This window comes from Cylas formicarius, unplaced genomic scaffold (assembly GCF_029955315.1).
Source record: "Cylas formicarius isolate icCylForm1 unplaced genomic scaffold, icCylForm1.1 PGA_scaffold_6__28_contigs__length_40554024, whole genome shotgun sequence".
Classification (NCBI taxonomy): domain Eukaryota; kingdom Metazoa; phylum Arthropoda; class Insecta; order Coleoptera; family Brentidae; genus Cylas; species Cylas formicarius.
The window spans coordinates 5564581-5580149 of NW_026844347.1; the positions used below are offsets into that span (position 1 = coordinate 5564581).

General features: G+C 40.6%; 2 protein-coding genes across 2 annotated transcripts in view; one reads left to right on the forward strand and one right to left on the reverse strand.

Moving 5' to 3' along the window:
- LOC132702876 (heparan sulfate glucosamine 3-O-sulfotransferase 1) overlaps positions 1-15569 on the reverse strand; it is a 93742-nt gene that overhangs the window by 30650 nt on the left and 47523 nt on the right. The window lies entirely within an intron of this gene.
- LOC132704204 (uncharacterized) lies at positions 584-3553 on the forward strand. The gene is made up of 4 exons (XM_060674091.1): positions 584-715; positions 772-1218; positions 1462-2476; positions 2532-3553. Exons 1-4 carry the CDS (start codon positions 584-586, stop codon positions 3551-3553), a joined length of 2616 nt encoding a protein of 871 aa, XP_060530074.1.

Here is a 15569-nt window from a genome sequence, read left to right on the forward strand (position 1 = left end):
CTAGAATTCAGAAAGTCCTTAATATACAAGGTAATATATTTAACAGACGGAAGTTGTTTCTTGTTCACTAAAATATAAACATGTATATACCGGGTGACACAAGAACGTGGGAACACTCTATAACTTTTAAACGGATTGAGATAGCGATTTGAAATTTGGAAGGGGAAGGGCTGAATGTCCAAATATTTGACATTGAGAAATATTTTTCAATGGTTGCACTTCCGCATAACCTATATTTTACAATAGTATATCTGTGTATGGGGCGAAGGTATAACACAATGCCAGCTAAAATGTCAACCTCACCTGCTCGTGTGATAACTTATAATGTTGTCCGGTGCACCCTGCTAGATAACAGACGAGGCTCTGACGACCGAGTGAATGCCGGGATAAGCATTCCACCTCTAACTTGCCAACGGCTAAGGGCGGATGAGCAAGTAGGGGAAAGGGCACTCTTTTGTCCTGAGGTTGAGAAATCGACCTCAAAGGCGGACGAATTACTAACAGTAATCAACGGCGTAAGGATACAGAAGGCAATGGGAAACCACTGTATTAAAGATCACTAAGATATTCCAAGAAGACAATTATGGTAGAAGTATCACAAACAACGGCCCCCAGTCCGCGGCAGACTTTAAATAGTCAGGGGGTGCGAAGAATACCCGCGAGGAATAATGCTAGGACCCACCCGAAAGTGGAAAACAATCGAGTTGTAGACTCGGTACTTGGAACGTAAGGACCTTGTATACCGCAGGGAAATTGGACTATCTAGTACAGGAAATGGAACGCCACGAAATAGACATACTAGGCCTCAGTGAAGTTAAATGGCCGAACAGTGGCCAATGCACGACCGAAAAAGCAACACTCTACTATTCCGGAAACAATCATAACAATCACTGCAACGGAGTAGGTTTTATAGTACACAAAAATATCAGGAAGTCCGTAAAAAACTCCATAGCCCACTCGGATAGGGCAGCTCTCATACGGCTGAAAGCTGCCCCAGTTGACATTAATATCATACAGGTATATGCCCCAACACTGGATAAACCGGACACCGAAATGGCACAACTCTATAAGGAAATAAAAGAACTGATGAAGCTAGCCGGAAAGAAGGAAGTTCTCATCATCATGGGCGACTTTAATGCCAAGATTGGTCGAGGTCGAGTGGACAGTGTGGTCGGAGATTTCGGTCTCGGAGACCGCAACAAAAGAGGCGATACCTTGGTATAATTCTGCCAAGAAGAAAGACTGGTCGTCGCAAATACATGGTATAAACTCCCGTTAAGAAGGCTATATACCTGGCAATCACCACAACACTCACCGGACAATATAGTGAGAAACCAAATAGATTTTCTACTAATCAGCCAGAGATACAGAAACGGATTGCACGGAGTCAGAACCTACCCTGGTACCGACATCGGCTCAGACCATAACCCAGTGGTGGGAACGCTCAATATTAAATTAAAGAAAATAAGACGGCCACATAAGAAGAAGATAGACATAAACAACATTAAGAGGCCCGAGATAAGGACGGAGGTACACCAGAGGATAAACAGAGCAGTCAGCTTAGTAAGAAACTCGCCTCATCAACCAGCGGATGTGGAAGTTGTCTGGAATCGACTGAAGGACGCGATAACCACCACCACAAATGATATAGTGGGACCACCTATCAACAAGAGAAGGGAATGGATGACCTACGAGATCCTTGGGCTGATGTCTGAACGCCGTTCATATAAGAATAAAGATCAAATCAGATACAGGGAGCTTGACAGACGAGTTAAAAAAGAGATACGCAAGGCCAAAGAACAATGGCTGCAAGAAAGGTGCGAAGAAATGGAAGAATTAGAGAGAAAACATGATCACTTTAACATGCATAAACTTCTCAAGAATACCACGCGCTGTTCAAGACCCTGTAAGACAAACAACATCCTCGACGATAATAACAACATCATTACCGACACGGAAAAACTGCTAAATCACTGGAAGGACTATACCGAACTACTCTTCCGGGATAATAACCAAAGAGCTTTTATAGACACCGCGACGGGAGATAATTCCCCCGAAATTTTAAAATCCGAAGTCCTAAAAGTTATAAAACAAGGAAAGCAGAGAAAAGCAGCGGGACCGGACGATATCTATATGGAATCGGTGAAGCTGTTGGATGACGAGAATATTGAGATCCTAGTGCAACTGTTTAACACAATATACAGTACAGGCCAAATACCACAAGACTGGCTACAATCAGTCTTTGTGCCTATACCAAAAAAGCCTAACCCTAATCGATGCGACCAGTTCCGAATGATCAGCTTGATGAACCAGGTCCTAAAGCTTTTCATTAAAATAATCCATAGAAGAATTTATGGCAAATGTGAAAAAGAAATCGGGCCCACCCAATTCGGATTCAGGCAGGGATTCGGCACACGAGAAGCACTCTTCAGCTTGAACATCTTACTCCAAAAATGCCGAGATCAAACGAAAAGACGTCTTTCTGTGCTTCATAGATTATCAAAAAGCATTTGACTGTGTCAACCACACAGAACTAATGAGTCTACTGCAGGAGAAAAGAGTGGATAAGGGCGATCTTTCTTTTATAAAGAACCTGTACTGGAACCAGACAGCCTCTGTAAGGGTGGGAAATGAAACCACGCAAAGTTTCCCGATAGAGAGAGGCGTAAGGCAAGGATGCGTCTTGTCTCCTCTTCTTTTTAACTTATACTCCGATTCCGTATTTGACCGAGCACTTTTTGAGACGGATGATGGCATAAAGATCAATGGTCTCCCAGTCAACAACCTCCGCTACGCAGATGATACCGTAATTATTGCTGAAAGTCAAGAAGCACTACAACGCCTTGTCGATAGAATATCTGCGACGGGAGAACGCTCGGGCCTAAAAATTAACGTTGAAAAAACTAAGGTCATGGTCATAAGCAGAACACCAGATGTGCGTTTGGACGTCTCGACTGGAGGAAAACGGATACAGCGGGTCTCTAAATTTAAGTATCTTGGTAGCTGGATAACCGAGGACCTAGACCCAGATATGGAAATTCGTGGTAGAATCGAACAAGCTAGGGCGACGTTTATAAAAATGAAACCCATACTGACCAACCGGAGTCTTCGTTTGAGACTACGCTACCGCTTCATAAAGTGCTACGTGTACTCGGTGTTACTTTATGGCGTCGAGGTCTGGACCCTTAAGGCTGGCACTATGAATCGAGTGGAAGCATTCGAGATGTGGGTATTTAGGAGAATGCTCAAAATCGCATGGACAGATCACACCACCAACGACGAAGTCCTGAGGCGCATGGGGATGGAGAGAGAGTTGTTGCAACTGGTTAAACGAAGGAAAGCAGCTTACCTGGGCCACATCTTCAGAAATACAAAGTACCAATTCCTTAAGCTCATCATGGAGGGAAAAATAGAAGGAAAGCGAGGTATCGGTAGAAAGAAGAATTCATGGCTCAAAAACATTAGGGACTGGACCGGTCTTGATGCCCACACACTTTTTAGAGCCGCAAAGGATCGCGAAGAATTTGCCAGAATTGTCGCCAACATCCAGTGAAATGGATATGGCACCTTAAGAAGAGAAGATATCTTACCAAGTCAGCTTCATAAAAATTTAGATGAAGGTTATGGTTAAAAGAATGATAGCCGTGTTTTTTCAAAATTCTCCTCACAGATTCTCTTGAGATGCCTAATTCTAATGCCACTTCTCTTAGTGACGCAGCTGGATTTACATTGACGTATCATACAACATTGATTTCCATTTCTTCATTTACAATAAAATTATTCTGACGACTATTTTGTGGATTGCTAAAATCGATAATTATGCCGACTTGATGATGAATGGAAGCAAAGCCACCTAAATAATATTTTGATTTTATAAAAATCTGGTTTATCTTGGTTATCTGATTTTTTCCGTCTTGTGAGCTTATTTTTTAACGTATTTTGAAAACTTTGGTGTCAAAATGTTGCAAAAATAGTACCGCTTTTAAAAAGTTTTTGTTCCCACTAGAGTGCTATTTGAAAAACCAAGGTATCCTAAAAAAAATATAGTTCAATACGTTAAATGCTATTTGCCATTAGACAAGTAAATAAAAGTGTCATTTTCAACCTTTCCCACTGCTCCTTTTTACTCCGAAATATAAGAGACACCGTGACAACGGACATCTCAAAACTTGTATGTTTTTGATTGATTTTAATCTATCTTCTCCTACGGTCTTGTACACTGGGGATTACATATAGAGGAGGATCAAATGTTTAGAGCTCAAAAGCGCAAGGTCAGATATATGACTCGATCATCGCAGAAAACATCGCTTCCAGAACTATTTAAATCATTTCACATCATTATATTTATTTATTTCCTTTTGCTATTCTTAGATAAAAGCCAAACAATTTCAAAAATAGGTGAGATGTGCATCATTACAATACGTGAAACCATAACCTCCCCGAGATTACTCAATATTATCTACAATCCACTTTATATTGAAACAAAACTATATTTACAGGGTGCGTACGATGACAAAATGGTATTAAAATTTATTCATATTTATTGCAAGATTTATTATAATTCCATGGAATATTTACATAACGTTAAATGACTTTTAGACTATATAACTATTCAATAGAATCCCTATTAGCGGCAAATGCTCTTTCTTCATGTTGATCATTGTGTTTGTTATAGCATGCTTCAGCGATGAAACAGTGCTATGGGGAATTTTATTGTTCTCTTGCTCAACTACGCCCCATGCGTAATAATCGAGGGAATTAAGATCCGGGGAGCTAGGTGGCCATAAATTTGGGGTAATGTGATCATCCAATCTTATGTATAATCTCTGATTCCGAGTTTGTACCGACATAAACTGTCTTCTGCGAATAGACATTAAGATCCCTCGCAAGGTCTTGCATCTAATTCAAGAATGATCGGACGCAGTTGAGAAAAATGCCGATTTCTAAATCTTTATAGTCCTCCATTGATAATCACAGAAAAAAAATCAAAAAATTGTTATAAACAAATTACAGACACATATATGGATGTCCTCAAATACCGTATGCACCCTATATATGCAATTGAAGTCCATGGATGCTTCAATGAGGATGATGATGATGAGAATGAAAATAATATCAAAAGTTCCCTTAGTTACAATGAAAAAAAGCTTTTATTTAAATAAATTATAACTACGAGCTAAAGAAGTTTTTATTCGTTTGTTTTAAATAAATTAAGACTTAAATTAAATTATCTGAATGTATGCCGTTTTCAAAAATACAATTAAATATGGTAAGTCCGAGCACATCTTATTATAGTGGAATTAAAAAATTAATTCGGGCTAAACCGCTCAACAGAAAATGGCAATCTCATTCGTACCTGATATGGATTTGCCTGGAAGCTTAAATAAACAATAAAAAATAATAAATAATAAAAAATTAAACAAAAAAAGATCTCCACTAGATAATTTACAACTTTCTAAAGGAAAGTAAGCAACATCAAAACAGTTTCGTCGGGCTTTAAGCATCTCAAGTTGTAAAGCTTTGAGTTTTCTTCGTACGAGTAAAAGTGTCAACCCCTATTGTATCTGAAGTTTTCTAGTTTTCTATCCAATATGCTTTATGTATCATTATTATTAAATATGCTCTGGTCTCATTTTCAAAATAGATGAATGTCCAGTAGACCAGTCTGAGAGTGTTAAATTGTTAAATTTTTAAGTATTACAATCGATGAGAATCTTTATATATCCAGTCTTTTCATTTTCTAATTTCAGTTGAACAAAAATGGTGAAAATTGGGCCGACTATGAGTACGACAACCTCAGCCGTCCTCAACGAAAGCAGTTTAGAAGTGTTTGCTGAATATTCAATAGATCCGCAACTTATTGATTGATATACTTTATGTATTTTTTTTGTTTTTATTTTGACATTCCGCCGAAGAATTAAACGACTCATTTATCATCTCTCTCGTTAAAGTAACAAAGACTCGAAAAAACACTTGAATAAAGAACAAGTGTATCCCAAAATGTGAAAATAAGTATATGTTTGCTGGCATTGTAATTGTCCTTTCAGAAACGCCCTAACGAAGTAAATGGTAGTTTAATGGTCCCCAAATTGAACTGAATTTCACCCTATCTTGATCAATTACCTCCAAGTGTATGAAACTTTTTGTTGAATTTTAATTCCAACGAACGCTTAACAAATTGGGAAATATTCGGGTTACGTTTCCATACGCGTGGGTTGAGTATTAATTATAACGAAAGCTTTAATAAACCATCCCCGATAGAAAATTTAGGTCGAGGAGAGGACAACATCGAAATTAATCTTGTGTACTAAGAGAAAATTCCCATTAGCACTGTTGAAATATTTGATTTGAATTGAAAGAAACCCAAATTGCTGGCCTTAATGGACATAACGAACAGAGCTCTTTTAATTTTCTTTATAGTAATGCTAATATTATTTGAAATAATAACAAAGAATGTGAAAAACGTTCTCGTTCTCAAATGTCTACGAATAAATTAGGCGTATAACTATCTTAAATCTTGATGGTTACATATAATCCAACAAGAATTAGAAGTTGAATCAAATATTTCATATAAAATTCTACTACTGCCTTATATTCTGTGACTTTTACCTATTAATATTGCGCTGATAGTGGAAGCATCAAAATTTAACAAGTTGTAATTAAATTACTGCAGAGAGGAAGAAACAAAAGAAAAATAACCTGATTAAACGCAGCGATTTTTTTTATTTTAACGGAAAAAGGGACAGCTGCGTAGGAGAATCCCTCTCGAAATTGAAAATTTAAAGCTCGACGCCTTCACAGCAATTTATGTTGTCTCTGCGCTAAACATGGATTTTGTAAAACCAGTGCATTTTAGACTCTTTAGGATTAGGCTGCAATTAAGAAAAAAGTATTATATATTTTGAAAGAATCTTATCTTGATTTCTAACAAAAGGAAAGGTTCATAGTTTTGTTTTTCATAAGTATATGCAATTTTTGAAATTTTGCAAATTGCATTTTTATTATATAAAACATCAAGCAGAATGTCCTTTAAAAAATACTGAGTGACATAGGTTTTTAATTTTTAAGTAGAAATATAAAATTATTAAAAAAATATGTTATTTAAAGAAAAGCAATAATATTATAGACACAATTTTAGAAGTTAAATTACAATACAAAATTTAGATAAATATAGATATAAATAAAAAATTTCGTTTCATTTTTATTTTGAATGCCCAATAAATATTGGAAAGCATACGCACCCTATCCCGACATAACAGACAACCTATACTATTCCTATTCTATGTACCATGCGTCCCTGTTCTAATTGCCAGGCCCCTGCGCCCAGACTTTTCGATCAATTATGTCCGCACATCTTCAATCCCTTCCCTTGAAGAGCCTTGGACTCTCAAGCAAGTACCTGTTTCCTTGGATAGTCCCACGGGCTCAATAAATTAAGCTCCGTTTGTAAGTCGGCGACTTTCAAGTGGAGTTTCCTCCTCTTCCAAGCATAGCCTGCGTGTGCTGACATTATATATCAGCACACGTAGGTTATATATAATACATAATCTCAACACACGTAGGTAATGTGTGGTCTTACTACCATCGTGTACCCCAGAACGCGATTTGTGGCTTCACTTCGTAGTTGTGTTGAACAGAAGAAGCCTTGGCACAAAGACTACGTCTAGCCTTATAAATAATTTCATAATAATTTCATTTGTCTAATTATTGTGCTTTTAGAATTACACAACAATTTATAAAACGACTGAAAGAACATCATAGCCATTTCGAAAAACATACATCTTTTTTTTCAGAGAATCGGGCTACTGCTATTTACAAATCTCCTGTTGGCTTCTTCTGAGCTTAACCGAAACTGGTTTACATTCTACTCTGTATCTGCTTTATACTATTTAAGGGGGTGAAGCTAAAGAAGGGTCATGAACATTGTCTCGGATAACTGATGCCCGTATTGGTGGAGGGTAAAGACCTCAGGTGAAAGACCTGAGGCCTCTACCTTTTCGTGTAGTAATTTATCGCATAACGGAAAGCAAAATGACAAACTTGCAAGGCACACCCCTCGCACAAGTTCCCAATAACTTTGTTCCATCACTTTAAACCAAACGCAAACCTATTTTCGTTGTTGTTCCCATAAATTAAATACCTATTCTACGTAACAACTCTGCATACGTATTTTGTATTACAAGAAAAAAGAACTAATAAAATTGTAGATCTTTTCGTTACGGTCGATGAAACTGGTTTTTCTTATTCCGTTCTCTCAATTTATATTTCTTTGTTTTCATTGTCGATGCACATCGGTATCGAGATCGGGAAATTTCTAAAACTTCGCCCGCAAAATATGTTTCCTCCACTCGGAACCCAATAAAAAGAAAATAATAATAACGCTGCAGGTGTACGAAGCAGTAATTGCTGTTTACTGGGCTGTTACACAACAAAGAGGGTTTCCCTTTAAAATTTTACCGATAACATCCATGCGAACATGCTCTTGTATAACTGCTGTAACTCGAAAGCAACGGTTTTATTTTTGTTAAGGGCTAATAATCCGACTATTACCTATGGATTTAGTAGAAATAGAATACTAAATGAAACATTGCTAATTGATAGCTATTTAGGTAGATTGTTCTGAATCTAAATACACACGAGTGTGGCCTGTTGTCAATGCAAATATTTAATAATGCTTAGCAAGGTTGTAAATCGAACCCAACGGTTAGTGAAAGTTTTAAAATTGTTCCGAATCAGTGATATGCGATATTTCCAACGTTTTTCTTTGCATGAATGCTGTTGATGTTGAATGATTATCACGAATTTGAAAATTTGGAATTATAAGTACTATTGTCCTAGGAGTCCAGTTAATTATTACGATTTACGAAATAATGAATTTACTCCTTTAATTTGGAGCGAATTTTCAAGCACAGGCCATTACATAATGCGTTTTTCTGTTGATATATTTCTATACATACTCCATTAAAAAAAAACTACGAAAATACATGATTTGTCACGCATAAAAATATTAAATGTATAAGGAAGTATAAGTAAGTTGTAACAATATGAGAAAGTTTTTTATTATTCTTTTGGGAAAAATCTTATTCTTTATCAGATATCAATCTTTCTAGATATTTTGCAAGAAATATGAAATTTATTCCAATGGTAAAATACCATTAAATTTCACACTATCGAAAAATGTTGCGATTACATCCATTTACATTGAAGAAATAGCATTTTCTTCCACAATAAAAAGGATTTCTGTTTTCTCTTCAACACTTAAATAACTTAACCATATTATAGATATAATTCTAAGGCGCTTTAACGATTAATGTCAAATATTTATTGCTATCAATCATTTATTCGTTGGTCAGTGTACACGATTAATGTAAATCCATGTATAGCCAGGAAAATTTCGGAGGGCGGTACATCCATTGTACTGATCCAAGAGCCCTGGATTGTAAAATCAAGGGTTAGGGGCTTATCTCTGGGAGGATCGATGCTGCATAGTGTCGACTCCTTAGACGGCGGTCCCAGGGCCTGTATTCTAATCATGGGGCTGGAGGCCTTTTTCCTAAGGGATAAGCCGTCCAGGGACCTGGTTCCAATTCTGGTCAGATCCCCCACTCGGGACGGCGTGAGGGAGGTAGTGGCCGCCTCTGCGTACTTTCCAGGCGACCGCAGCTGTCCTCCGCAGGAGACCAGTGACTTGGTCCCCTACTGCGAGGAGGCGAATCTTCCTCTTTTGATTGGCTGTGACAGCAATGCTCACCACGTTTTGTGGGGCAGCGCGGCAACGAATAGAATGGGGGGAGACCTCGTGGAGTTCATGGCCTCTGCAGGGCTGCAGGTGGCCAACAGAGGGGTAGAACCCACGTTTTTCACGACGGGTCGGAGCTCGGTCATTGATTTAACACTTTGTACCAGGGCTCTGCTCCCGGAAATAACTGGGTGGTGTGTCTGTGGGGAAGACTCTATGTCGGACCATAGATACATCACCTTTGGGTTGGAGATGGGTGTTCGGGAACCCGTTAGATTTAGGAACTCCCGGGCAACAAACTGGGAACTCTATAGAGAGGAACTTGCTTGGCGCCTAGGGGGCTTACCAAGGAAACACCGCACAATGGAGGAGATTGACGAGGCCGCCGAGCGAGTCAGCTCCGCTATGATGCGGGCGTTCGAGAATAGTTGCCCTGAGACAGAGGAGCATAGGGCGGGAAGGACTCCTTGGTGGAGCTTTTCCCTGGAGCGTCTCAGGAGGAAAGTGCGGAGGCTGTTCAATACGGCGAGGAGCAGCAGCCAAGGTGCGGACTGGGATCTCTATAGGGAGGTCCGCAGACAGTTCAAAAAAGAACTACGGGCATCACAGAGGAGGGCCTGGAGGGGCTACTGCGACGGAGTAATGAATACCCCGGACGCGGCTAGGCTCCTTAGGGTACTCAGAAGTGACCCTGCGGGAAGACTGGGGGTGGTCCGCAGGACCGGCGGTGGATACACAGCGGGACCAGCGGACACACTACAACAGTTGCTGAACACGCACTTCCCAGGGTCCGCTGATCCGGACACAGGGGGGAATATTGAAGCCGGGGGTCGCCTTGGAGGCGACTACGCCACGGCAAGGAGGGTGGTTACCCATAGTAGGCTGAGGTGGGCTATTGACAGCTTTGGCCCCTTCAAGTCGGCGGGCGGGGATGGAGTATTTCCGGCTCTGCTGCAAAGGGACGGAGGTCTCCTGACCAGCCCGCTGATGGACCTGTTCAGGGCCTCCATTGCGGGGGGGTACGTGCCCGAGCTGTGGAGACACAGCAGGGTAGTGTTCATTCCCAAGGTAGGGAAGAGTGACTACACAGACCCGAAGTCGTACCGGCCTGTTTGCCTCACCAGCTTCATTATGAAAACTCTGGAGAGGCTGGTGGACCGGTATCTGAGGGACTGGGTGGAGCTGGAGGCCCCTTTAGAGCCAGCTCAGCATGCGTACCGAAGTGGCGGGTCTGTTCGCTGACATCGAAGGGGCTTTCAATAACACGGCCCTGTACTCGATCTGCAGGGCGGTGGAGAGTACTGGAGTGGGGACGGCCATTGTAAGGTGGATCCGCTCCATGCTAACCGACAGGAGGGTCGAGGCAAGACTGGGTGGGGAGCAGGTCTCCATCGGTTCATCACGGGGTTGTCCACAGGGCGGGGTCTTGTCCCCGTTCCTGTGGTGCCTGGTGGTGAACGAGATATTGCATATTCTGAGGGAAGAACACGGGGTCTATGCTCAGGCATATGCAGACGACCTTGTGATAATGACGCAGGTGACGGACGTGAGGAGGATGCAGGGGCTCCTGAACGGGGCATTGGCAAGATTCTCACAATGGTGCCTGGACAGCAAGTTGGCTGTCAATCCTAGCAAGGTGGAGATGGTCATCTTCACTAGGAAAAGGAAGATGGAGTGCAACCTCAACATTTCGATGGATGGGGTGCCTCTTTCTGCAAGCGGAAGTGTCAAGTACTTGGGCATATGGTTGGACTCTAAGTTGACCTTCCAGGAACATATAAGATCAAGGACCAGGTCAGCCTTTGGAGCTCTGTGGGCGTGCCGGAGAGCGGTAGGGGGCACTTGGGGCCTGGGGCCGAAGATCATGCAGTGGATCTACGGTACCATGGTGGTGCCCATGCTCACGCATGGGGCAGTGGCATGGTGGCCGGGGACCAAAAGAGCGGGAGCAAGGCTAGTTCTTGACAGACTGCAGAGATTGGCTTGCCTCTGCATAACGGGCGCCATGAGAACGGCGCCCACGAGGGCCCTGGAGGCTCTGGTGGGGCTGCCCTCTCTGGCGGATTGGGTGCAGTTGGAGGCGGCCAGGACAGCTGTGAGGCTGGCGAGCAGCGGGCTCTGGAGGGAGGGAACCTTCAATCGGGGTCCGTACGACATTTTAGAGGGCTGTCGCGGGGATCGCGAAGTCATGGGCATGCCGAGTGACGTCATGGTCCCCGAGATGACCTTCTTTGATAAATTGACCTTTCTCTTTCAATCAAGGGAAGATTGGAGAGAGGGCAGAGTCGGCTCCTGGGATGGACTTGTCTGGTACACTGACGGGTCCAGAATGGGAGATCTGGCCGGAGCTGGAGCGTACTGCGAGACAACGGGATCAAGCTTGTCGGTCCCTCTGGGTCAGTACTGCACTGTGTTTCAGGCGGAAATTTTCGCTTTATTGATGGCGGCCAGAGAGGTGCTTCGGCTCAACTACGATGGCAGGAGAGTCTTCTTCTGCTCGGATAGTAGGGCTGCACTCATGGCGCTGAAGTCAGTGCGTACGCGCTCCTTGTTGATAAAGGAGTGCAAAGGGGTACTGAGGAGGGTGGCTGAGGAGAGAAAGGTCACGTTGGTCTGGGTCCCGGGTCACACCGGTATCCGGGGCAATGCCTGGGCGAGAGACCGGGCCGCGGGGGGCTGGAGAGTTTCTCCGGGAATGAGGCAGGCGAGGCTTATGATGGATGGGCCCGCCCTTCCTCGGACCAGGGAGCTGCTTAGACTGACCAGGAGGGAGTGTAGAGCACTAACAGGGGCCTACACAGGACATTGCAGGCTTAGGAGGCATCTCTGCTTGCTAGGCATTGGAGACGACCCGGAGTGTAGGTGGTGCATGGAAGGGGAGGAGACCCCGTATCATCTGCTCACCGAGTGCCCTGCCTTGACATGGGCAAGATTGGGAGTCTTCGGAACGGCCCTGATCGATCCGGACTCAGTGCACGGTATTGGGCTAAAGGAGTTGCTGACCTTCTACAGGAGGGGCGGCATTCTGGACGCCCTCTAGAGCGGCCTGGGGGCACAACGGGCCCATCTGGTGGCCTAAGTGCTTGGACGCCCGCGAGGGCGCCCCCCTTTAATACCAATACCAATACCAATACCAATGTATAGTCAAAAATGGTTTCATATATAAAAGTTACATAACAGAAAGTGTTGAAAAATTGAAAGGAAACTTTTTTTTCATAATTTCGGTAAGCTAATTAATAATAAACTATTTTTTATCTTATTAGAAATAATATTAAAGATATCAATTTAATTTTCTGGTATTTAATCCGGGTAATTATTTTAATAAATAAAAAGAAAATGAAAATTTCACTGCTAGGTTCCAGAAACCAGGCCCCAAGGACTGTACAGAAAATTATGTACCTATAAAAAAATCATCATCTGTATGTTTTTCTGATTCAACGGATCTTGCTACTATTTGAACTTGCTCGGATCAGCTACGTGTTTTTCGTGTACCAGCCCATAGCAATTGCATTAAACTGGCAATGATGTGTTCATGCAATATTTCATCTAGCGCATATATTTTTCGTTTTTTATTGGATTTTGCTATTGAAAGAAGTTCTCAAGTTCCCATTTCGGTATAATAGTAAATGATTTTGCTTCTACTTTTTAAGCCACTTATAAATATTGTTTTTCTGTCAAGACAATATAAATTTTTGCATGATTGTCTAATACAATTTACGACAAAGCAAAAGAAAGCAGTTTTTCTTTGCACAGTTCGTATTGTCCTAAAATGTAGTTCAAACTTTTGACGTGGAAGAGAAAATTGAATTTGCACCTGGAATAAATCCTGTTGAACAATCAGAATTGAGAATAATGATTTTGAACTACTTGTACTGGAAAACATCCACGTCCCGTCTAAAAATTCCACTTTTCTAAGTTATTCTTGACAGTCCTTAAACGTATTCCCAGTATGCCTTAGCTACTATTTTCTGGATATTCGTTGGCGATTTTCCAAGTTCGCTTTCATTTTCAAAATAGTTTATCAAATATTAAACTATTATTTTTGTTTGGCGGATGGAAAAATAACGCAATGTTTGACTATAATTGATATTTAAACGTAATTTTCAATTCTCATCAAGGTTTTTTAATAACATTTCTCAATAATGTCAACTATAAAGGTGCATTACTCTTGAGTGAAATTCATATTTGTTACTTTTACTACTGGAAGAAATTGATTTGATCACTGTCTTTTAGGTCATATAATTTGTAGAACTTTTATCGCTTCTATTGCTGAAAATATTATTCAATATTATCCTGTATTAGTAAACAGAGACGAGGAAAATATATGTCATTTTTCGGTCCCGCTTGTGGCCTTTTGCGAAAGTTAAAATTGCCTGATAGTTTATAAAAACATACCGCAAAAAGTCTGGCAAAATATCTGTTTGTATTAAACACAACGAAATTAACAATAACAAGAAGCACATTAATTTATTTTCATATAGATTAATAAAATTATACAATACCTAGGAATCGCTAATGTGTTAGTGAGAGGCAGCAACAATAAGGCGATTCAGAGGAATTTGTTGCAGTTCGGATGGACGCTTGGGATACGCGTGCAAATAAGCCAGGACATTCAGGATAGGTGTTTGAAATTTGAAGTTGGCTAAAGTTTTGAATTACAATCGAAATTATTTGGAGATATCATTAAATTCCGATTGGAATCTCGCCTACGTTTCGCCAGTTTATTTTGAAGTAAATATTAAAAATTAAATATTAAGAAGAAGATCGTAAATGCAAGGGCATTAAAACTTTAGAGTCTGCTTTGAAACAGTAATTCAACAATTGAACAACATGGCGTTCCATGGACAACGTGGTATCGTCCAAAATGTTTTAGTTTGTTAGAGCGGACTGGAAAATCCAAGTACCGGAATTTTTAAAGAAAAATAATTTTCGATTCTTTGTGAATGTCTAACCCATCATGGACATCTACACTCTTTTGCCTGGGAACTGGGCATATTGGCTTGATGGCATGTTAAACTGGCTTTCAACGGCCATGTTGATGTTATAAACACAAGGTCTTATTGAATGCTTTTTTGACGTTGGCTTCAAAAATTCATCAGCATAGGCACGGCCTTTAAATATCAATTAACTGTATGAGAAATCATTGTAATCTTCAACGTAGGTATTGGCAACGCAACTGATAAAAAAATATATGTAATACTGGTATAAAAAAAAACAACTCAGTAAAAGTACTAAACTATATGTGCTTCAAAATTTAATTAAAAAACCGGTACTAATATAAATGTGAAAACCCACATGATCTTATTCATTTATGTTATATATTTACAATTTACACGTTTTCCGCATTCAGGACAATTGTATTAGTACATATGCGATCCGCTCGTGCCAAATAAACTCATCTCATAACTCAAATGCCGTTCCCCACACTTGTTGCATAATGTATTATTGTCATTGTCAGTTAAAATGCACTAAAGTTCATTAATGGAATGCCGCTACATTGGAATTTTCACGTGACGCAAGACTAAAATTTGCAAAAGTTTAAGCCATCGTGTTAATTGCAATGTTCAATTTTCGTTGGGCTGAAAATGTTGGCACAATTATGCAATGAATCGTCTGCAAAAGCTAAGTGTTAAACAATAGAACCAATTTAATAACATTTCTTCCTCGATTCAAATTGCAAGTCTTACGGACATTTATTTTTATGTCAAACTACAAAAAAGGAAAGGGAAGAAAGAGAATTTTAAATGTAAATATGCTAATCTGGGTTGTTACTGCAATCATAAAGATTTAGCACAATTGCACTCTTAAATTTGTTAGAACACTAATCAAA